This window comes from Corvus cornix, chromosome 4 (assembly GCF_000738735.6).
Source record: "Corvus cornix cornix isolate S_Up_H32 chromosome 4, ASM73873v5, whole genome shotgun sequence".
Taxonomy (NCBI): domain Eukaryota; kingdom Metazoa; phylum Chordata; class Aves; order Passeriformes; family Corvidae; genus Corvus; species Corvus cornix.
In genome coordinates this window covers 45046068-45068762 of record NC_046334.1, presented here as the reverse complement: position 1 = coordinate 45068762, position 22695 = coordinate 45046068, and the positions used below count along the sequence as shown (strand labels likewise).

Below are 22695 nucleotides of genomic sequence, written 5' to 3'. Positions count from 1 at the left end.
ACTGATCAAAGAAAACATGTACAGTTAAAATTTCATCCCATAATTTCCAATTACCGTCTCCATGGTCTTCCTAACAAGTTAGTCCTCTGCAATTAACCAAACAGTGGAAGCTGTAGGAGAACTTTTTGCTTAGGCAGGGCTGGTGGGGAAAACACAACTCTTAACTCCTTAACCAGCATTTACCCTTCTCCTAGCCTCTCCCCGTGCTTATGCTGGTGTGGGAGAACGTCTCTCTCTGCCTGCTGAAGGCTTGCAGCAATGTGCAGCACTGCACTGGAGAAATGAGTGAGCCAGAGAGAACGTACACAGAATTGATGCCCACGTAGAAGGGGCAGGCATGAGTTCTTCTCCCTATTCTGTACTGGGCAAGGGGTCTGTTATGTCCAGTAACCCACAGAAAACACAGAAACAGTGCAGGGAACAATGACATGGTAGGAGACAAATGCCATGCCATAACTGTTATTCTGCAAAATCCTACTAGCCACTACTTCCTTTTGTGATTGTGTAAGTACTCCATGGTCTGTATTACATTTGCAGGGTTTTCCTCTGCATCTGCAGGGTTTTCTTTTCAGTGTATTCAAGTAAAACAACTTTCTGGATCTCAGTCATGTTTGGGCACAGACCTACACAGCCTGGCCAAAGCCAGGTCAGTTCTAGGCAAATACAAATGCACAACTCAAGTCAAACAGTCAAGTCCTTACTGCAGCAGCAACAGCCACCAGGTTTATTTATACACAGAAGCCTAAATTCCATCCAAGTCCCTTTTCATAAAACTTCACATAAAAATATTACTGGATATAATGTGTTATTTCCTGCTTTATGCTTAATTATTTCCTTGTCTATTCTTTTATGAGAGACATTAAGAAGGCAAATACTTTCCACCAAGGTGGATTTAATCTGCCATTTGACTAGCATTCTTAAAACAATTCTGAGAGAGAGCCCTAGAAAATAATAGTTTTTTGATCACATTAATTTATACAGTGACAGGGATACAGTTTTTTCAGTGTATGCTGATCTACCACTTTTCACATTTTACACTGATTTCTCAGTATAAACCTTTTTTGGCTTGTAATACTGTCACTGAAACTATCATTTCCAGCAATACTAGTATCACCATTGGTTTAAAAATCTTTCTTCTCTCTCTCTTTACAATGAGCTGGTTCAAAGATACATCCTTGAACTTGCATTGTATTACTTGCATACAGAACTGTTGTCTTTGGAAGGAGGACAAGGTCTGCCGCTGCCATCACAGCAGTCAGGTATCCCCATGGAACGTGCTGAGTCAGCTGAAGACCTCACCATTCCAAACACTATTAAGATCAGGGGTTACTCCTTCCACATGTGAACCAGAAAAATGCGTGATCCAACCCTAATTCGCTCCAGTACATTTAAACAGTTTAGTTCAATTTAGATTTAAATTATTGTTTGAAATCACTGAAAATAATATGGGTAACTTACATGTTTTGCTCTACCTTCTCTGTTTCATGAGTGCAAGGCTGAAATTGACTTGGTAACTCATTTCAACATGAAGATTCCCCTTTTCTCCATGCTACCTTGAGTAATCCAGTTCATGCTGGATGCCCTATAAACCAGTTCATCTCACTAACCTCACACAAGACTAACTCATCTAGTAAGAAAAAACCCTAAATGGTCTTCTGTGTGAGTTGAAGTAGCTCAGCAAGTTCCCAGATGTGCCAGGTCTAACTCTAAACAGCTGAAAGGTTGTTTTTGTTGCAGTGTGCCTGTCCTTCCAGAAGAAATACTAACCTGAGGGAAGCAGTTAGCCCTGCAGAGGTGACAAACTGCACTTTAAATCCTGCATGATGCCCAAGGATCCAAACCTTTCTAAACCTTGTTGTCATCCAGTACAACAGCCCAAAAAAACCCCTTTCTCTCCTTCCAGAAAATAAAAAATAAAGATTTTATGTTCATTAAAATCAGCAGACCTTTCAAGAATATGTATCTGTTTTTAAATGCTGATATTCAGTTGAGAACAACACAAAAGCACTGAGGCAAAGGACTCACTGATTTCTTAGCAGGTCAGAGCAGAGAATTGCAGAGCACAATTGCAGTCTTTACTTGGAAATTGTTCATATCAACACCAGGTGGTAGACATAAGGCAAGAACTGACAGAAAAAAAAGATCACAAGTGGGTTTACTTTCCAAGTAAAGGGTTTTACCTCAGAAAACTTTCCAGAGAGCAGGATTTATCTGACAAACAAATGTCCAAAGAAGGTGGACTTCCCTTGGTGTGGGATTCCTCTTCTATTCTGCTTTGTGACTGCAAAGCATAGCTTGCTTTTTGTAATTGTTTTGTCAGAAAGCTGTCTTCTGCCCTGCTGTTCATTTGTTGTTGATCAAAGATGGTAAGAGATGTCAGGATCAAGATGGGGCATTTGGCATCATCTGATATTTATGTGCTACTCCCATTTATACAGATAACAATTAATTTACTCGAGACAGATAAAGTGACATCAAGACAACCTTTCTTCACTGCCGCTGTAGTTACAATTCCACATAGCTTTTTCCTTAGACAAAATTACCAGGAATGTTGCACGTTTAGAATTCTGGTTGTCTAGAACTATGATCTGTCTCCTTTGGGCAGCATCTCCTGGCGTACTGAGAATGGGCTAAATAGAATGTTGCCAGCTGAAGGATTTCTCAAAACAGTCCCTTCAGAAATAGTATTAGTTAATCCAGCTCATCCTTCCAGTGTTTAGTCCAGACACATTTATGGGCCAGTGAAATGGAACATGAGACACCATTTGACACATGCTAAATGGTTATGTGTAGAGAACTACCACAGGACTGCAGTGGTTTGGGAGGATACCCTTTCTTAGACATAGATCCTCAAAAGAAAGGCCAGACCAAGTCATGTCCACGTAACTGATCCTGGGAATCTTAATATAAATTACATCATGAAAATGTTCCAGCTTAATAATCAAAACCAAGTAATGATGGCAAGAGCATCAATCCTATAAATAACAGAGGTTTTTGCTCTTCTCCCTCCTCAAATACCTGCATTATTGCCAGAGGGCCATTAAGATTCCTGTGAGGGCAAATCTGTCTCCTCCCCAGTTTGCAAATGGCAATACTGAAATTTTTGAGTTGCAGCAGATAAATGGAACTGTTACCATCCTGACCTACATTAAAAAGCTTCATTCTTCTCTAAAGCGCACTTATTCACTAAGATAAATGGGTCACTTTACACATCTTTGATAGGGCTGTTATTCTGGAAAGTCCTCTGAATGCCCTTTTAGATTACTCGACAAACTGTTTGGGCCAAAGGCTTTGAGAATAAGCTTCAGGAAGCAGAAGTGCTTGCAGTGATGGTGGATCCACAAGCGCTGTCTGCATCATAGGCTTTAAAGACTCTGCCTTCAGTCATCCTTTGTTTCTTATGCAGCTAGGCCTCCTTTGTGTTGGCACAAGCATCCATATGGCCAAGTGGCTACCCAGCTGACAGAACTGATTTAAATTAAAACTAACCTAACAAAAAGCCCCTCCAAATAACCCTGCTTTTTTTTTTTTTTTAATGGGAATGTAAGACATGGCAGATAGTTAAGCCAGGATAGTTTATTTGAACTGAACTACCCAGTGTGAACACAGTTTGCTGCATACAACCCTCTCTCCATGCATGAGGCTCAAATTTAAGGTAGGGGCAGACAAGCCAACTGAGCAATCCTGTGAAAATTACTGGATAGCTGTATAATGCCTACATGGATGATGTATCTCCAGTCCAAGTGAAGAAAAATGAACAGTCTCACCCCAGCTCTCTATCTAGGTTAATGTAAGTCCGTTGGCCGAAATAAACGCCATAACGGCTGCCTCTGAAATGTCCTCCTGTATCACTTGTTTGGCACCACTTCCCTCCTGATTTTTCCACTCCTTCTTACATGATCTCATTCCAGCTGCATGCACATCCAGAGATAAGAACTTAGACTGAACTACATTTTGTGACATGTACATCGAAGAGACCTCAACTTGGTTAGAATGAAATCTAGCTTCTCTTCACTTTCCCAAATGAGTATGCAGGAACCTGAGCCCTGCACGATGTTATGTAAAACAACCAGATATAAGAGCTCACCACAGCAAAAAGGCCTTGCTCCTCCTCTCTTCTTGCAGGAGCAAGCCCTGTGGAATGTAATTAAACCAGGCTGTCATCACCTGCAGCACAGAATGGCCTAAAACTTAAACCAAGATAGAACTAAAAGACAGAAGTGTGTTTATGTTCATATTCAGTGTCTGAAAGTACTCAGGAATGTTTTACCAGCACATACACAATGAATGTTCTTGTAAAATAGCATACAGACTCAATAACTAGCTAAGCAAACATCTTATCCTGTATATTCCATAGAGAATTTACATAGAAATATGATTAATTACAAAATTTGGTATTTAGACAATTAAGACAGTTGACTCTGCAGTTCTTGCACCTGGGAATGAGGGATCTGCTGAACTCATGTGCTCTTGAGATGAAATAAAAAGATAATACCTTATATACCAAATTATCAAGATCATTACCTGTAGCATATCTGAGTTCCTCAGAAAATTCCCATCCAAATACTGTTGCAATTTGAAGCTTTTTGATTGAAAGATTCACAGGGTAAGTCATGATACCAATGGCTTGCTAAATAGCCTTTAAAAAACCCTACCTTGTAGCCAAGATGTTGTATATGAAATGTAGATAAACACTTTATGCTATATTGAACGCAGGTGTTTGGAAGGATGGCTAATGGGAAGCAACTTTACTAGATTGAAAGACAAGTTAAGTTTCTTAACTTACATTGTTGATATCTGGGTTCTGTTATATGGGTTTTAATAATGGACGGTTACAGGAAAGGTATCAAAAAGCACACTGGCCAAGCCTGCACTCATAACAAGTTCCATACACAGGCCCAGCTGAGACAAGGAATACTCCCTGACTTTATGGGACTTCCATCTTCATAGAAAAGGGCTTTGAAAGACCTTTTCTAAAAATGAGTATAAAGCTAGTACACTTAGGTTTCAGTACACAGTATTATTGCCAAAAAATATTTTCCAGAGAATTTTGCAGAAAGTTAACAGAAATCACACTTGTTCAAAGATAAACTTTGCAAATTTGTCCTGGTCAAGGACTCAAATGACGTTTAATAGATTTGTAATTCAGAGTAACTCCTCCTCCCTCCCTCACCGCCCCCAAGAAAGTCCTCTCCTTACCAATACCCTCCGATTTTATTTTGGCATGCTGTCAGTGGATTTTGCAGTGACTTTGTTCCCTGGCTTATGAAATGCAGAGATGATTTAGAACATCCGCTTTTAAGCCTTGCTAATGTTGATGCCAGAGTAACATGATTTGCTTTAGCAGAATTAAAAGTTTCAAACATAGTGAGCATTCACTGCTAACATAGCTGTAAAATGTTACCATGGTGTCAAGTTAAATTGATAAAATGTTCTTAGTGTGTGGAAGGCCTTGATTAGACTGTGAGTAGGAATATACTGGTTTTCATTTTAATTCACCATTATAAAGTTAAAGCCAATAAAAAGCTGTGTTTTACGTCTGCTACAAAGGACTGGGAATTTAAGCCTCAACAACTAGCAGCTGCTTTTTAATTACTAAAAGAAATGCAACCCCAAACAACTTTTAAAGTTGTTTCTGTTTATGTCACAATAGTGAAATTTCAAGTATATCTTTTGTCTTTCATGATGTGCCTACTTGTGGGCTCCAGAACTTTGCTTACATATACACATCGATTTTTCATGCAGAACAGTTTCAGTGAGTGAAGCAGCGAGCACCACTCATACACACCACTGCACATATGCTTAAATATTTTGGTGGCTTGTTCCAGCTTACAGAGTTTTAAGTTTTCAGCTGCAAACATTACCCCACTGAAGAAAATCTCTTCAGTGCCACAGTAATACAAACTATCAACTCATTCTTGGCCATTTATGAGAAACAGCAAAGTCCTTCACCTTGCTGCAACCAGCTTATCAGAACATAAAGCACAAAGAATTTATGCTGCATGTTTTTGTGGCATCTAACAAATACTCTGGATTTTTACACACACAGGTAAGATTTCAAAGATTAGAAATTAAAACCTGTTCTCCTCTTTGTGGCCCAGTCATCTCCAAAATGCAGCTTGATACAATGCCATGCTTTAATATTCTGAATTTTAAAATCTAAGACCAATTAAGGGCCAAATTCTGTAATTTGATTTATTGCACAGGACTCATTTGCATATAGAAGAACATGCTTATATCAAAGGCCAGTAATCATTACATAAATATCCTTACTAATTTGAAGGTGATGTCTAAGGTCTGTATTTTCTAGTGGCCAGTCAAATTTCTGTTAGTCACTCAGGCCTGACTTGGATGGCTCATTAATATTTACTATAATTTTCTTTCATATTTACTTATTTTTAAAGGCCTATGGTTAAGAGACATGTCTTAGTTTTTAACTTTAAAACCATGGGCCTAATGCAGTTTACTGATACAGTTAATCCTAAATTTTAACTCTGGTTTTCAAGTGGCATTCCGAAAAGTAGAAAGAAAAATAGCTGTTATCCTATTACTTCCTGATCAGGATGCCAGCCCTTTTACACATCACAGTAGGACATTAGTGAAGAAAATAAGAACGTTAATATCTCAGCTATTTAACAGTATTTTATTGAGTGCTTGCACAGGTATACCTAACGGAACAGACTGATTCACTTTACAGATGCAATGTTTATGCCTTTAGGAAAGCATCCCTTAAAATTTTTGACCATTACTGAATTAGATCAGAATCACTGGTAGTGCATATATGCCTCTACTTGTAGCTTCCTGTAGAATTTGTGAATTGCTTAGTTTCAATGATAGTGTAAGTATTGCTATGTACAGTTATGTCCTCCACAGGGGATATCTGATACTAAAAAGCTCAAGCAAATTAAATATACTTGTCAAGTGCCCATCAAAGAAAAAAGAAAAGCATATTGAAAAGTTATGAAGTAAGGTTGCAATGAAAATTGAGATAATAAGATACAAAGTAATGAAAATACATCAATCATCTTTTTTCCACCTAAGAAACTCCAGGTCCACCAGTGTAACTGTAAGCACGAACAAGGTAAGATTTTTTCCAGCCTCTTCACAGAAAAACGATGCAACCTAAAATGAGATTATAGATTACATGGCTTTGTTCCTGGTATTTTGTGCTGTATCACTGCCAATAAAACCATTTTTGGTGGACACTGGCAAATATATATACCTGCAGCCCAAAGAGAATTATTAGCATATGAGAGTCATGTAGGGATGCAGCATTTTACCAGTAAAAGTATATGAAACTCTACTGTAATAAACAGAAATCTCCATGTAAACGATTTCCTATTGTTGATCCAAAACCAATTTCAGAGCAACATTTACAGGTCTGTGAGCTCAGAAATACAAAGAATATATTTTATCTATTTAGTGCATGTGCACTTGGAGAAGCCCACCTACCTAGAACGTCAGGAATGTGTTTATTTAGCACACTTTTTGCAGCTGTGAAGTCAAGCACAGTGAAAAGGCTCAGTGTGTACTACTAAACGAGGTTGTGCGTGTCTGACTGTGCAGGTGTGTTCCCACAAGGAGGATATCCCTTTCTGGCACGACTGAAAAAATGATTGACATATGTCAGTCCATAACATTATTATTTTGAATACTAACCAAGTGGAAGCTGAACCCAAACTTCATTCTGTAGCTCTGCATCCACACGGATGACAGTAAATCAGGTCTGTTGCACATTGCCATAGACAGGTAGAAGTTTTATTCTACCATGGTGATAAATCTAAACCACTACCGCTAGTAGGAGCCTAAAAACGCTTAAGAACTGCTCTGTTTCGGTAGTGTCGGATTGTGTGATTTACACTTTAAGGTGAGCATCTCGAGAGTGACGGCCGGGCCTCGCCGCGACTCCGGCAGGAGGTCGCCGCCCGGCGTGGCTGGGACGGGGCGGCGGGCGCATCCCGCTGCGCGGGGCGTACCCCCCTGCCGCCCGGGGCTCATCCCGCCGCCCGAGCGCATCCCCGCCGCCCCGGATACGGCCACGCCGCGGGCTCCGCGCAGGGACGTGCGAACGCCGGGGCCGGTGGCACAGCCCCGGCAGCGAGAGCGGATGCGACTCAAGCGAGATGCAGCCGAGGTCCAAAGGCGTTCGACAGCTGCTCCTTCGGCGGGACTGGCTCGGGAGGCAGGAGGCGGAGGGCTGTTCCTTGCGCTTCACCTCCGGGATGCTGCCAGGGCTCCCCGCCGAGGCGGAGCGGAAGGGACCGCTCGGGACGCTCCCCTCCCCTCCCAGCGCGCTCCCGCCGCCGGAGACCCGGGGCCCTCTAGGCTGCACGTGCCGCCGCAGGGCCCCGAGCAGCCGCCGCGGCCCGGCCCAACACCGAGCCGCGTCCGGGCGGCCCCGTCTGGGCACACCTCGGCCCCCGCGCCCCTCTTACCTGTGCTGCAGCCCCACCAGCCCCAGCGTGATCACATGGGGCACGTCCAGCTCCGTGGGCCACGCGCCGGAGGCGATGCAGCCGAACACGCCGCACTCCTCCCGGATGCCCAGCTCCTCCAGCTCCATGGCGCGGGCAGCACGTGGCGGCGCGGCGGCCCCGCTCCCGCTCCCAGTCCCAGTCCCGGCCGCACTCCAGCGGCTCCCGCGCGCTGCTGCCGGCGGCGCGCTCAGCCCACAACGCCGCTCCGCCCGGGGCTCCCGGTGGCCCGCCGGGCGCCTCCCGCCCTCATTTACATGCGGGGGGGCGACACCGCACCCCCGGCCCGCTCTACCGCCTCGCCCGGCCCCGCCTCCTCAGCTTCCACTCTGCCCCGCGACCCCGCGGGGTGCGCCAGGCCGGGGGGATGTTTGCCCGCGGGGTGAGGTTGCGGAGGGCCGGGGGCCGGGCGCGGCGTGGCGCCCGCATTGGCCGGGCACAGGGCCGGGGCCGTGTTTGCACGGGACGGGGGGGGATGATGCTGCCGTCCGGGGTTCGCACGGGGGGCTCGGCGGGGCCGCCCCGCGGCGTAGGGCGGCGATTGGCGGGCGGCGTCGCTGCCCGCTGCCCGGGCTGCCCGCCCCTTCCGCCGGCCCCTTCTTACCCCGGCGGCTGAGCCCGCCGCGTGTGCTCAGGCTCTCTCCTGTGCTCTAGGTGCCCGCGCCCGCTCCCGCCGCAGCCATGGCCCCCGCAGCATCAGGTAACCGGGCGGCCGTCGGGGGTGGGTGGGTCGGTCGGAGGTGCCGCTCTCGGGGGGCCGGTGCCCGCTCAGCGGCTTGGGGTGTACGTGCTTGGGAACCAACTTTTTCCCCGTGTAGTTTTAATTTTTTTTTTTTTTTTCCCCCCCCTGTGGGTAGTCGCTCATGCGCGAGGGTGGGCACGGCTGCAGGAGAGGCGGCGAGGGGCAGCTTCAGGCGCAGGATGCTGGGGGCGGCAGCCGCCGCTCGTATTGCGGAGCTCCGGGATTGCCCCGAAGTTTGAAGAAAAGAAAAAAAAGAAGTGGCGGGGCTCTTGGCCGCCCCTCTCAGGCGGTAGCTCCTGGCTGCCCGGGGCGGTGGGCGGCCGGGGCACCGCCTCCGCCGGAGCTGCCCGGCTGCGGCCGGCGCGACCCCCGTGGCGCCGGGAGCGCCGGGCAGAAGCCTTGAGCGGGGCTTTCGGCCTCGCTGCTTGGGGGAACGTGGCCAAATCGGCCCGCGGGTCGGGGCTCAGCGAGCTCCTCGTGGTCAGGGACCGCAGCGCGGGGTCCTGCTGTATCCCCATGGACTCGAAGGGGGTGGCTTTGCCTGCGGAAGTAAACAAGCCTTTGCGAGGCAAAACTGACCTTTTTAGTTTTGTTTTGTTTTTTTTAAATTCCTCTAGACCTGAAACTTGGCAAAAAAGTTAATGAAGGTAAAACGAAAGAAGTGTACGAGCTGCCAGATATCCCGGGATGTGTTCTCATGCAGTCAAAAGACCAAATAACGGCGGGAAATGCAGCCAGGAAGGACCGAATGGAAGGGAAGGCTGCCATTTCCAACACAACAACTAGCTGTGTGTTTCAGCTGCTTCAGGAAGCTGGTAAGTATTTTAAAGGTAGAGTGTATATGTCTATATGTTACAGACGTTATTACAAAACAGTATTGCTTTATAAGAGACTTTATCCTGCCTTGAGGTTCTGGTGGTTTTTTAGTCTCGTCTCTGTTAGTTTTTAATTATGTTTTTTTTCTCTGGTACTTTAGAGCTGCGCGAGTGACTTGTTCGTTTGGAACATGAGAGTATCTGCAGTAACCTAGTGTTGCAGATAACTGCAATGTTTCTCCTGCTTGTTTGGACACGCCCCTAATCCCCTCCGCTCTGCTTTTGTTAGTTCTTCCATATCCTACACCTCCTTGCCTTTAACTCCGGGCTGGATGCATCTGCCTTGCTTTACTACATCTGCATGCATAGAACGCACTGCTAGCCGGTGGCACTACCAGACTTTGTCTAGGCTGTGTGAAATCTGTGTACGTAAGCTGAACCATAAAATTAGAGTGTTCCCCGCCCCCCCCCCCCCCCCCCCCAGTTGTGTGTTGTAGCAGCATAAACTTCCTGTAAGATTTGCCCCTAACATTTGCAAAGGACCACGTTGCAAAATACATTTATCAGTCTGTATTGAACGTATCAAGAGCTTAATCCTTACTTTAAAAGATTCAAAGTATTTCTCATGCTAGAAGTGAGCTTTCACGGGGCACATAACTAACTTGAGTCACTCAAGTAAGTTTTGCACTGCACTTCCAAAAATGGAGCCAGTAGCTTTGCTTTGAGAAAGCATTTTGAAGTGTCTTTGACTGAGTAGTTTGCAAGTTGCAAAGAGGGATTTGTGCTGGTGATGAGTCTGCTAACAGTACTAGAATACAAGGCACTAGTAAGCTTAGTTAAGACTGCTTATAGCTGTGTGCTCAGTATGCTTTGAAACATTCACACAGAGACTGCTTCAAGTACCAGCTGAGTTATTCTAGAATTGGTATTATCTGTTATAAGCTGGTGGTGATAGCTCTCAAACTGTGAAGTCCTAGCATGTTTAATATGTGGGGAAGAGAAAGATGGTTTCTCTAGAGTTTTGTCTCAGCCCGTATTTTAAGAATTACTTACACAGAAATATGTATCAAGTAATTCAGTGTAATCCTGAGTCACTGGCTTTCTTGGGAAGCCTGTTGTGCATACAGTACTAAGAAGCCTCCTAGGTGTTTGACTATATTTGCAGCTGATTAAAACTTCTAGTTTTCATTTAGGAACAGTTAGTGAGATGTTTTGCCTAATTCTTGAATGGCAGTAGTTAAGATAACAATTAAAATACTTCATACCCTACAGACTGTGCACTTTTAACATGAAGAAGCCGTTCTGTTGACCTCTCAAAAATCTGTGCGTGGCTTGTACCCATAACTTCCACAGGTGCCATGGAAAAACATGCAGAGTAAACTGCAGCTGCATTTTAAAGCAACTAAAGAACTTTCAGGGTTCTTCTCCAGTTTCCTTATTTGAGTGGTGTAAATGCAGATAGTGGGAATGCCTGATTGTAGAGGTAGTTTGTTTGCCTTGCGCAACTCTTCTTTACCTCCTCTTTCAGATGTGATGATTTACGAAGTTCTGTTAAAGTTTCTCTCTCTTTTATAATAGAGCTAATGTCAGCCCAGCAAAAGCACACATCTGCACTGATGAAAAATGTAGTAGTGAACCAGACAGGGGCCTTAATGTGCAGCTGACTATTTAAATCCTTCTGCCTTTGAAGGAAATGCACCAAACTTTTGAAGAGTCAGTGTTCATAGTACATTTTAAGACTTCTTGTTTCTTCCTTTATGGTTCTGGAAGTGGAATGGAATAGAACTGCTTGGTTTGACTGAGTGCAGCTCCTTTGCCTTCTTGTCCTGACAGATGCCGATTGGGCTTGGCAGTTGTCTTGCCCTGGCTGGGGAGAAAGGTGGGACTTTCCTCAAGAGTGAAATTGGAAAAAGAGCCATTTTGCACTTGGAGTGCTGATCTGCATGTTGGCTGTCCCTGTTTAATGTGGGGTCACTCATCTACAATTATGTAGGAAGGTTGACTTGTTGCAGCAGGTTTGAGTGCACATGCTTCTGAATCTTACTGTCTTTTGCCTAAAAAATCACCAAGATCTAGTGTCCTAAATAACTTAGTTTGTGATGAAAGGGACAGCAAAGCCATTCTCTCTTCCCCATCTGCTTTTATGAAGCAAAGTAGTGAAGACTGCTGTGCTCTGTTACTCCTTTGAAAGGCTCCAATTACTGTTTGATCTATAATGAATCTTTCACCAGAGAGTATGGTTAGGTACTTGGTTGCTGCTAATTTGTTTTTTAAACAAGCAAAAACGTTGTGAAGGATAGATTACGGCTCTGTGAACAAAATTAGGATTTCTGAGTTACAAGTGAAAGTTGTATGATAAAATTGGCAAAACTAATGACTTGTGGAAGATAACTGTCTTTTGCAAGGCTGGAGTGGGCTTAAAACACCCTGAAGAGATTCAGTGTGTCCCAAAAGTCCAGGGAAGAACAAGATTCAGGTGTGCTTTAAAAATTAAAGATGTTTGTGACTACTGTTTTAACTGTAGAGTGTGCCTACTAGTGGAACTAAGTTGCCGTCTTTATATTTAGGAATCAAAACAGCTTTTGTCAGGAAACAGAGTGACACAGCATTCATAGCAGCTCACTGTGAAATGATCCCAATTGAATGGGTGTGCAGAAGAATTGCTACTGGCTCCTTCCTCAAGAGAAACCCTGGGGTCAAAGAAGGATATAAGTTTTACCCACCCAAAATTGAGATGTTTTACAAGGTAAGTTTCCTTTCCTGTGATGTTATTCAAACTTAAGCAGAGCTAGAACTCTGTATTATCTCCTTTAAAATGCTGACAGATAAAGCAAGTATGCTAATGGCTGAGCAATCCTTTCAGTATCACTAGTTTGCCACCCTAATGTCTTCTTGCATTCTTGTCCAGCAGCTGTTTTGTCCAAAGTGCATATAATACTGGCTTACAGCACAATCAAAGAATTATAAGCCAAACTGTACTTGAAAATAGAAAAATGTAGGTGTAAGGGCTTTTTAGGCATAAGCTTAATGCATCAGTTGAAACAGATGTGTTGATATAGTTGAAGAAATTAAAATAAACTACTTGCATGGTGAGGGTAAGTAGCTAGCTAGTCATTTAGGATTCTGAACTCCTTTGGGAATGTGTGCTGAAAGATATATCTGGTGAATTGTAATCTAAAAAAAAAAAAGTGTTGTTTGTGGTATACCCTGTCACTCTTAAAGATGGTCAGGTGTTACAGCAAGTGTTTTCAATGCTACTGTCATTTTTTTAATGCTAATCATAAAATACTAGTTTGAAGCCTGTATTTGTTACTTGAAAAAAAACCCCACACAAAACCTTATATCATTTAATGGTTATTTTCCTCTTATAGCAAGCTTAAATTACATGATGTATTTGTTCTGGTTTTCTTAACAGGATGATGCTAATAATGATCCACAGTGGTCTGAGGAGCAAATAATTGAAGCAAAATTCTGTTTTGCTGGACTTACTATTGGCCAGACTGAAGTGGATATTATGTCTCGTTCTACTCAAGCCATTTTTGAGATCCTGGAAAAAGCATGGCAGCCCCAAAACTGCACTCTTGTAGACCTGAAGGTATAAGCATCTAATTTCTCATGATCTGGTTTTGACAGGAAAAATACCACTATGTAATTACTAAAATAGGATTCTTACTGTCTTTTTAGATTGAATTTGGTGTTAATGTGCTGACAAAAGAAATTGTTCTTGCTGATGTCATTGACAATGATTCATGGAGACTGTGGCCAGGAGGAGACAGAAGCCAGCAGAAGGACAAACAGGTGGTGCTTTAATCTTTACCTTCTAAGTGAGCAGGGGAGAAGAATGAAAAAAGTAAACCCTACAGTTTTACATCTGCTTTCAGAGTGGCTTTTCTATATAGTCTTATCTTGTTACAGAGTAGTTTGTATGGTACCTCACGTCCAAGCCTGTTCTCATTAAATAGTTTATCTGGTTTATGGTAGAAAAAAAAACCTATCTTCAGCTGGAATACCCAACAGCACTATTGACTGGAGCTATCATAATGAAGTGTGGGGTTTCCAGGAATGGCTGGGATTTCTGACTTGTGCAGATAATAATAAAATAGTTGCATAACAGATCAGTGAGAAGAATAAAAGCTTTGATTCCCAGGTCTGCCTCCAAGTTTCTCAGTTTATTCAGAGGGGTACCCTCTACTAGCAGAGATCTTGCGATACTTAGGAGGCAACTGCAGTGAGGATGCTTTTCTTTGTTACTTATTTTGGTTAAGCATGAATTCAATAATCTTGCCTCCAAAAGTGTTACTAATAGACTGGGCTCACATATGAGGCCTGCAAACAAGTTTGAAACAGAACTTGTCCGATATTTAAACTTACAGCATTTATATTTCTCAAATATCTCTGAATTACCAGATGAGTAGTTATGAAAGAGCTGGTTTGGGAATGCTGCTGCCAGGAGTTTGTCATGGTTGTTGAGACTAGTAACAGAGACCCTGTGAGAGAAAGTGTTGTAAGCCACAGGGGAAGATTTCAAGGTGTTTGTGGGAGGAAGAGTATTAATTTTAAATTGGGAAGCGGAATTGCGCTGTTGTTTACTTGACCTGAATTATGTAGTAGCACGCTTGAGTGAATTGCTCTGACAGTCCCCTAAAATAAGGTACATGGTAACATCATGTAGAACCTTGGTTGGCTAGTACAGTGCTACTGCAGGCAGTCATGTCATTATAAATCCAATTTTAAAGAAGTTGTATGTTTTTTCTTAAATTTTCCCTGTGGAAAGCTTCCAAAACCTAAATAACCCTTGTGGCTGAAAATCTTGTGTTGTAAATGGCCATAAATTGCAATGTAGAAGGTTGTTTATTCCTGGAATTGCTAGAAACTGTGTCAATATTTCATTTAGGGTATAATAGTAATTCTTATTAATTATGGTAGCAAAATTAGTCTTTTGTGTACCCATACCACATTAACTTCATCTGCTGGTTTTGGCTGGGGTAGGGTTATTTTTCCTGACAATGGCCAGTGTAGGGCTGTGTTTTGGATTTGTGCTGAACACAAGGTTGATAATAAAAAGATGTTTCTGTTATTGCTGAGCAGGGCTTACATAGAGCTAAGGCCTTTTCTGCTTTTGGTACTGCCACACTGGTGAGGAAGTTGGGGGGGGATGCATGGGAGGCTGGGAGGAGACATAGCTGGGACAGGTGACCCCAGCTGACCAAAGGCGTATTCCAGACCTTGTGATACCATGTTCAGTTTATAACGGGGAGGGTGAAGGAGGAAGCAGTGGTGGGGAGATGGGAGATGTTTAGAGCTGATGGCGTTTGTCTTCCCAAGTCACCATTACGTGCGATGGGGCCCTGCTGTCCTGGAGATGGCTGAACACCTGCCTGCCTGTGGGAAGCAGTGAATGAATGCCTTGTTTTGTTCTGCTTGTGTGTGCAGATTTTGCTTTGCCTAGTAAACTCTTTGTTGCAACCTGTGAGTTTTCTCACTTTCACCTTTCAGATTCTCTCCCTGATCTCTGGCGGGGGAGTGAGTGAGAGGCTGTGTGGGGCTTGGCTGCTGGCTGGGGTTAAACCACAACACTTCACTGCTTTTATTTTCCTCTTTTCAGTCCTATCGGGACCTGAAAGAAGTGACTCCTGAAGCACTGCAAATGGTTAAGAGAAACTTTGAATGGGTTTCAGAAAGAGTGGAGGTACCTGTTTTTATGAACAACACATCTAGACTTTGATAACTGAATGCCTTCAGTCCTGTTGACTGCTTTTATTTCCCTCTTCCCTCTCCACTCTTTTCCCTAGTTGCTTCTAAAAACAAAGAGCCAAGGTAGAGTTGTGGTGTTAATGGGATCTTCTTCTGACCTCAGTCACTGTGAAAAAATAAAAAAGGCATGTGCAACCTTTGGAATTCCTTGTGAATTAAGAGTGACCTCTGCTCACAAAGGGCCAGATGAAACCCTGAGGATCAAAGCAGAATATGAAGGTAAATGCCAAGAAATACTGATTTGGATTGACACAGCATCATGTTTCAGAATGACTTGGCAACTTAAAAGATTTATGTGGGATTTTTCCATTTTTTGTTAAACAGAACACCAAGCTGTTAAAATTCTGTTTCACACTTGCTAGTAGCATGACTGCTCTAAGTAATTTTGGAGTAATGTATTGTCCTACTGCCCAGCCACAACTGCCATTACTTGGAAGTCTAACCTCTGCTTTTATCCCAGTACTAGAACTGCTTTGCCCAAGCCTTGATCATGTTAATAGATTTATTGTAGCATCTTGCTGGTGATGCCAGCCTTTCTGAAACTAGAACAGTTTCTCTAGCTGACTCAATATTCTTATGTGTTATATTAGGCAGATGTTGCTCCCACTGTGTTCTTCTGTTTGATGAAAATGTTCTTGCTTATTACTTTAGATGCCATGAGAAAAAGATACTTGCTTTAAATTACTCTTTGCCAAGAAAGCTTAACATCTCTTCAGAATTGTTTATAGCCTAGCAGAGGAGATATAGGAATTATTTATTTTTGTGGGAGTATACACATTCTACATGTACCATTCTACTTGGTGAAACTACGAATGTGGTAGCCATAGTTAAAACATTCACCTTGAGGTGAACTGTTTCAGATTTAAGGAGAGCAACACTTAAAGATGCCAGAGGTTTAATGGCTATGTTCTCTACAAAGCTAAGCACCTCTTCCTCTGATGCTAAGACTTCCTCTCAGAGTAAGAAATCCAAATTTCAGCTATGCTAAACAGTAGCTGGGATTTAAGGATGTAAATTTCTTAGACAATATTTCTGTAAAGGAGGAAGTTGGATACAAAATTTTAGTGCAATGTAATGAATTTGAAGAGGTAACTGCAAACACAATTGTGAACTCTAAAGTTCCCATGAAAGCTAGTTGTAGAGAACAAGGTGGATTGCTTATCTCTGAATGTCTTCCTTCCCACCAGGAGATGGAATCCCAACAGTGTTTGTTGCAGTAGCTGGCAGAAGCAATGGTTTGGGGCCAGTAATGTCTGGTAACACTGCTTACCCAGTTGTCAACTGCCCTCCACTCTCAGCTGACTGGGGTACTCAGGATGTGTGGTCCTCTCTCAGACTACCCAGTGGTAAGATGATCTTCACCTTATGCTCTTATTCTGATCTAGTTCTGTTTTGTTGTTGTTGTTCTAGTGTACACACACGGGGCAAAGCATTGGAAAAGCAGCTGGATCAGTACCAAGCAAAGTCTGTGGAATTAAGTCACATACAGTCTGATTTCTTAATGGGAGAAAGCCCAATAGCGCAAAGAATAAATAGGAGTAATCTTTTAAAAAAGTAAACCTTGGCTTATCCTTGCTAAATGTTTCATTTTGAAATTAAAAATAATATTAATGGGAATTTAAATGATTTAATTTTGATGCATTTTCCTTATGATCAAAGATCAAATAGTATCTTTCTCAACAATCAGTGTAGGTAAGACCTCAACTCTTAACTATTAATTCAGGGCATTTTTACCTGTATGATTTTTAATTTTGTTAGTAACTTGAGTAGAGGCCCAGAAGTCTGTTCCCTCTGTATAAGGGAGTCATTTGCATGATGATAAACCACGGCTTTTGGTTTAAAGTGCCACAAGGCAGTCATATTAGAAGTAATGGAAAATGTGATGCTTCAGTGGCTTTAAAACTGGATCATGTGGCTCCTGGAGGTTAAAACAAGCCTTGTCTTAAATTATTCTTCAGAGAAAATGTTTTGTTTGACTATAAGCTATGCTTTAGTAAGTGGCATTCTCTTCTCTGCAGGTCTTAGCTGTCCTACTACTCTGTCACCTGAAGCAGCTGCCCAGTTTGCGGCCCAGATATTTGGGTTAAACAACCATTTAGTGTGGGCCAAACTGCGATCAAACCTGTTGAACACCTGGATCTCCTTGAAGCAGGCTGACAAAAAACTTAGAGAATGCTCCTTGTAAGTCACACTAACAAGTAACTATTATTAGTTACGCAGTGATAATGGCGTGTGCGTATTCATTCATGTTAGGATTTACCCTTGGATGAGCTCAAAAAGTCCTGCATCATTTCTTGCAGAAGAAAGCATTGTTAGAGCAGAAGAGGAAGTCTGTTGTGTAGTCATCCTTCCCTTGTGTATTTTTTTAATATAACAACTAAATAGAGATGGGGAAGTAGTATTTTAGGTATGTCTTTCTGTTGCTCCAGAATAGTGCTGTTCTGCTTTTAGTCGATCCTGTTAACTACTATGTCAAGAGAATGATTTGGTGTGATCTAAATAGAATTCAACTAGTCTTCTGCATTTCTGTAACAGTAACATTCTCCCATAGTATTAATGTATGTCTTGAACCTTATTAACTGAACTGGACTGCTGCCTAAAGCCAGTGTTGATGGTGTTCCTGCTTGCAATGATGGCATGCTTTCTTTAGCAATAAAATGGCAATATATGCTGTATTAATAGGAAAAGAGTGTGGAAAAATGTTTAAAGAGCCTGAAATAAATACATGCCTTATTTTAAAAAATGTATATACATACACGTATCTTTTTAAAAAATGTGTGTGTATATTTACCCCATTGATATCTTTTGGAATGATGTGATGAAATTGACACCAATTTGCTTGTTCATAACAAGCTATAAATACAAATGGCTTGAGTGGCCTGTAACTTGGCTTGTTGCCCGTTTGCTCTAACTCTTTCCTAGTCCAGGCTTTGTCCTTTTAAATACTAGGAAGATCTACCTTCAGTAGTCCTATAGGGCCTGTGTGGTGATGTTGGACTGTCTTCATACACTTCAATAACTGTAGCTATTCTATGTCTGTATTTCCTCACTCTGTTTCTGTGGAAATTTTACTGAACTGAACAGGGGAACAAATAATAAAGCAACAAACCACTGGGGGGAAATCTAAGCATGACTTTCTTGTCTTTGCACACACTGGTCTCCTGAGTAGGTAAGATTCTAACAAATATGCAATTACTCAAAATATGTAACACCTATGCTTTTACAATTATAAATAAACTATTGAATGCGAATCTGCTTCATGGAGATTTATTAAGTACACTCAAAAGTAGCTATCAGCTATGGTATGTAACTTCAGGACCTCAAATTAGGTAATAATCTTTTAAGAAGCTTATGCACTAAAACCTGCATGGAACACAATTAGGTGACAGTCTTCTGGAAGATACTCTGCTACTTGATTGTCTCAGGAATGTTGCTTTGTTCCTGAAGTACTCCTCTGTGATGGTGTGGTAGGTCAGGCTTACCTTGTAGTGTAACTGGATTAAATGCTGCTGCTGGCCTTCACAGGCACTGACCATATCTTGTGTATCTGTATAGAAGAGCTCTAAGCAGTGTTCTCTTGAATGCAACAGCTTAAAATTGGTCAAAGCTTACCCTAAAGTAAAAGAACTGTAACTCTTTTCTTAAGCTCTAGGGCTTAAGAATTAGGGCTTCTAATGAATCTCTAAATGAAATATCAATAATTGTGAGGATTAGTGAAGAACAAAGAAGCTGAAATTCCTTTGTGGCAGGATCCGGATGAGGGCATTTAGTCTAGCAGAAAATTTGCAAATAACATCAAGTTGGGTTGGCATGTTGATCTGCTGGAGGGTAGGGAGGGCTCTGCAGAGGGATCTGGATAGGCTGGATTGATGGGCTAGGGCCAGTGGTATGAGGTTCAGCAAGACAAAGTGCTGGCTCCTGTGTTTTGGCCATGCTTAACCCCAGGCAGCACTACAAGCTGGGGGCAGAATGGCTGGAAAGCTAGCCAGTGGAAAAGGACCTGTGGGTGCTAGTCAACAGCAGCTGAACACGAGCCAGGTGGCCAAGAAGGCCAGTGGCATCCTGGTCTATCAGCAATAGTGTAAGCAGTAGTAAGTAAGGCTGGGGAACTGATGATCCTCCTGCACTGGTGTGGCTGCAGCTTGAAGGCCGTGTCCAGTTCTGGGCCCCTCACTTTAAAAAGGACATGGAGATACTGGCACATGTCCAGTGGAGGGCAACAAGGCTCATGAAGGGTCTAGAAGACATGTCCTGTGAGGAACAGCTGAGGGAGCTGGGTTTGTTTACCCTGGAGAAGGCTCAGGGAGGACCTCACTGCTCTCTTCAACTCCCTGAAAGGAGGCTGTAGTGAGGAGGGCTTCAGTCTCTCCTGCTGTGCCTGCAGTGAGAGGACCAGAGGAAATGGCCTAAAGCTGAGATGGGGAGATTTGGGTCAGATGCTAGAATTTCTTTTTCACTGTTAGTGTTGTCACGCATTGGAATAGGTTGCCTGGGGTCGTGGAGTCACCATCCATGGAGTTGTTCAAAGCTGTCTGGATTTGGTTCTCAGTGATAAGGTTTAGTGCTTTAGGGTTACAGTGATAGTGCTGGGTGGATGGTTGGACTTGATGATCTTAAGGGTCTCTTCCAACCTTGATGATTCTATGATTCTGTACTGTATCTGTGGAAGCACTGACTTTGAAGTAAAGATCCTCAAGACTGGGGGATTTTTTTAGCAAGCACACTATTTACTGAGTTAGTACATGCCTGCACAGTTGCTGAGGCACATCTGAAAGCATGTCGTCAGCCAGCTCTCCTGACAAGACAGTGATATTAACTTCAACTAGCAGAAGAATTAATGGGGGAAGAGTCCTTGCTCTTTTGTTGGCTTGGGTGAGTGAATTGGATCATCTTGTAATCAGACAAGCACCAGAGCCAACAACTGCAAAGGCGATTGCAGCATTTCTTCCTCCTGGTGGCAGCAGTCTGCTCACTCAGATGCATAATACACAACCTGAGGGTTAAGTTACACAACAGGTGAAGGTGTCATTTCCTATTGGGCCCTACCCAGCACTACACTGGGTGTTGGCTCTGATGGGTAATCAACCTGACAAGCTTACTAGTCACCTGGCCACCCTAGCACCATGCTGAGATAGACAACTACACTGGTGTCTCTTCAACCCAGAGTGCTGTGCTGTCTGTAGTCTTGCCCTATGCAATAAAAATTATTAATAGATGATGATTTGAGCATTAACACCTGAAATACTGTTTGGTCTCTAGTTAGTTTTCTCAAATTACTGTCACCCTGATTATACTAACTTCATTTGTAAAATTATGCCAATTTACATTGGGCATTAGCATGTTAAATGGTTTAGTTGCCATACAGATGGTCATTCTTTTGGATGGGGTGGGTAATGTTTGGGGGGTTTTTGTGCAGTCTGTATTGAACTCTCAGATGCAAATCCTTGCTTGAGGAGTTGTCTTGCAAAGAAGCACTAAGACACAGCAGCTGACATTAACAGTGTGTTGCTGTGATTAGCAGACAAAACCTGCATAAGTCTGTCATATCTGCAAGGACTTTCTGTAGCTGCCCTAAAGGTCAGCTGTTTAGTTTAGCTGAAACTTCTTCACAAAGCTTTTAATGTGAAATGAAAATACTTCCCCTTGCTTCATCACTCCAACTATTACATTGATGCAATAGACTAAAAATTGCTCCAGTAGCACTTGTGCTATTTTGGTCCAATTTTAAAAACAATCCTAACAAATTCTTAAATAAGAAAGTGATTTTATCTTCACAGAAACTATTACATAGAGCAGTTAATGAAGTTTATTTGTATTTGGTAAATTGAGTTGGAATACCTGTAATGAAAGTCTTTTAAGCACCTGCTGTGGAACCTAGGACACTGAATTAGATCATGTCCTAGTTAGCAGTTACCTGCTTAACAGTGTATGTTCTTTAAAGATATCAGCAAAGAACTGTTTGGACTTAGCGGAGGGAAGTGCTGAGGGCAGAACTTCTTTTACATGCTTCAGGTACAGGTGAGTGGCACCTGATGCTCAGTCTTACTAACATCATTTCATTTCCACAAAATGCCAACCCCCAAAAAACCCCATTTTGTAAAATGAGGGAAAAATCAGTCATGGCTGCCACAGGTTTGCTCTCCATCCACGACTCAAAGGTTAAAGCATCTATGCAGAACACTGAAGGTATGGTTTTAGTATCTGCTGCCTGTGGGGAGCTGTGAAAGTGAACTGAAGGCCTAGGAGAGGATGTGAGTTAAGACTTCTTGGGGATGGCGTTAAGGCAGTGCCTTTTTAAAGTAATTCATACCCAAAGTAAAATCATGATTGTTCCTTCACTGGAGTGGGCATTTGGACCTTTTTTTACAGGCTCAGTGATTTCTTTAGCACTGCAACTTAATTGTGAAACGGTGGAAATTCTGAGCCATGGTTTAAAATCAAATCAGAGGTGCCAGCTGCACTGTATTTGGATTGTGTTGCAGTTGGCATAGCCTATGCATGTTCAGATGACACTTCCTGTTCAAAACTTCCAAAAGCTTACACATGAGAACGATCAGTTTCTGGCCTCAGGCAAAAATAAAGTATAAATGTTGTTGGAACACTCAAAGCTTGTTTCAAAGTATGTACTAGAGGAGAAAGTAATAAAAGTTTCATCAAGGGTTAATTTAAAAAAAAAAAAACAACAAGAAAACCCCCAAAACAACAAGAAAACCCCCAACACAAACTCAGAATTTCCTGCAGAGCTTAAGTGCCTCTAGAATTGTATTGCAGTCCTAGTTCCCAAATCCCTGTTCCATTTGTGATCTAAATGTGTGCATTCAAAGCTTCTCACTGCTGCTGTGCAATGGCTACCTTGGTGAGAGGGACCTGAAGCCACTTAAGCATCTCCTGTTGCACTTTTGCAGAAGCA

General features: G+C 42.7%; 3 protein-coding genes across 4 annotated transcripts in view; 2 read left to right on the top strand and 1 right to left on the bottom strand.

Moving 5' to 3' along the window:
- The window catches only part of LOC104690618 (trihelix transcription factor GTL1), a 31034-nt gene extending 23620 nt beyond the window's left edge, over positions 1–7414 (top strand). For both annotated transcript variants that reach the window (XM_010401634.4, XM_010401633.4), the window contains one exon: positions 1738–7414. In XM_010401634.4, the coding sequence (XP_010399936.2) occupies positions 1738–1824 (87 nt within the window). In that variant the 3' untranslated portion in view covers positions 1825–7414. The remainder of the gene's footprint in view (positions 1–1737) is intronic.
- The window catches only part of PPAT (phosphoribosyl pyrophosphate amidotransferase), a 47340-nt gene extending 38453 nt beyond the window's left edge, over positions 1–8887 (bottom strand). The window contains exon 1 of the mRNA XM_039550543.1: positions 8436–8887. Within this exon, the coding sequence (XP_039406477.1) occupies positions 8436–8563 (128 nt within the window). The 5' untranslated portion in view covers positions 8564–8887. The remainder of the gene's footprint in view (positions 1–8435) is intronic.
- A 179-nt stretch (positions 8888–9066) lies between these two features.
- PAICS (phosphoribosylaminoimidazole carboxylase and phosphoribosylaminoimidazolesuccinocarboxamide synthase) lies at positions 9067–19036 on the top strand. The gene is made up of 9 exons (XM_039550542.1): positions 9067–9174; positions 9834–10031; positions 12599–12777; positions 13447–13626; positions 13716–13829; positions 15637–15720; positions 15824–16004; positions 16973–17131; positions 17804–19036. The coding sequence occupies exons 1-9, from the start codon at positions 9156–9158 to the stop codon at positions 17968–17970; spliced, it is 1281 nt and encodes a 426-aa protein (XP_039406476.1). The 5' UTR covers positions 9067–9155; the 3' UTR covers positions 17971–19036.
- The last annotated feature ends 3659 nt before the right edge of the window (positions 19037–22695 follow it).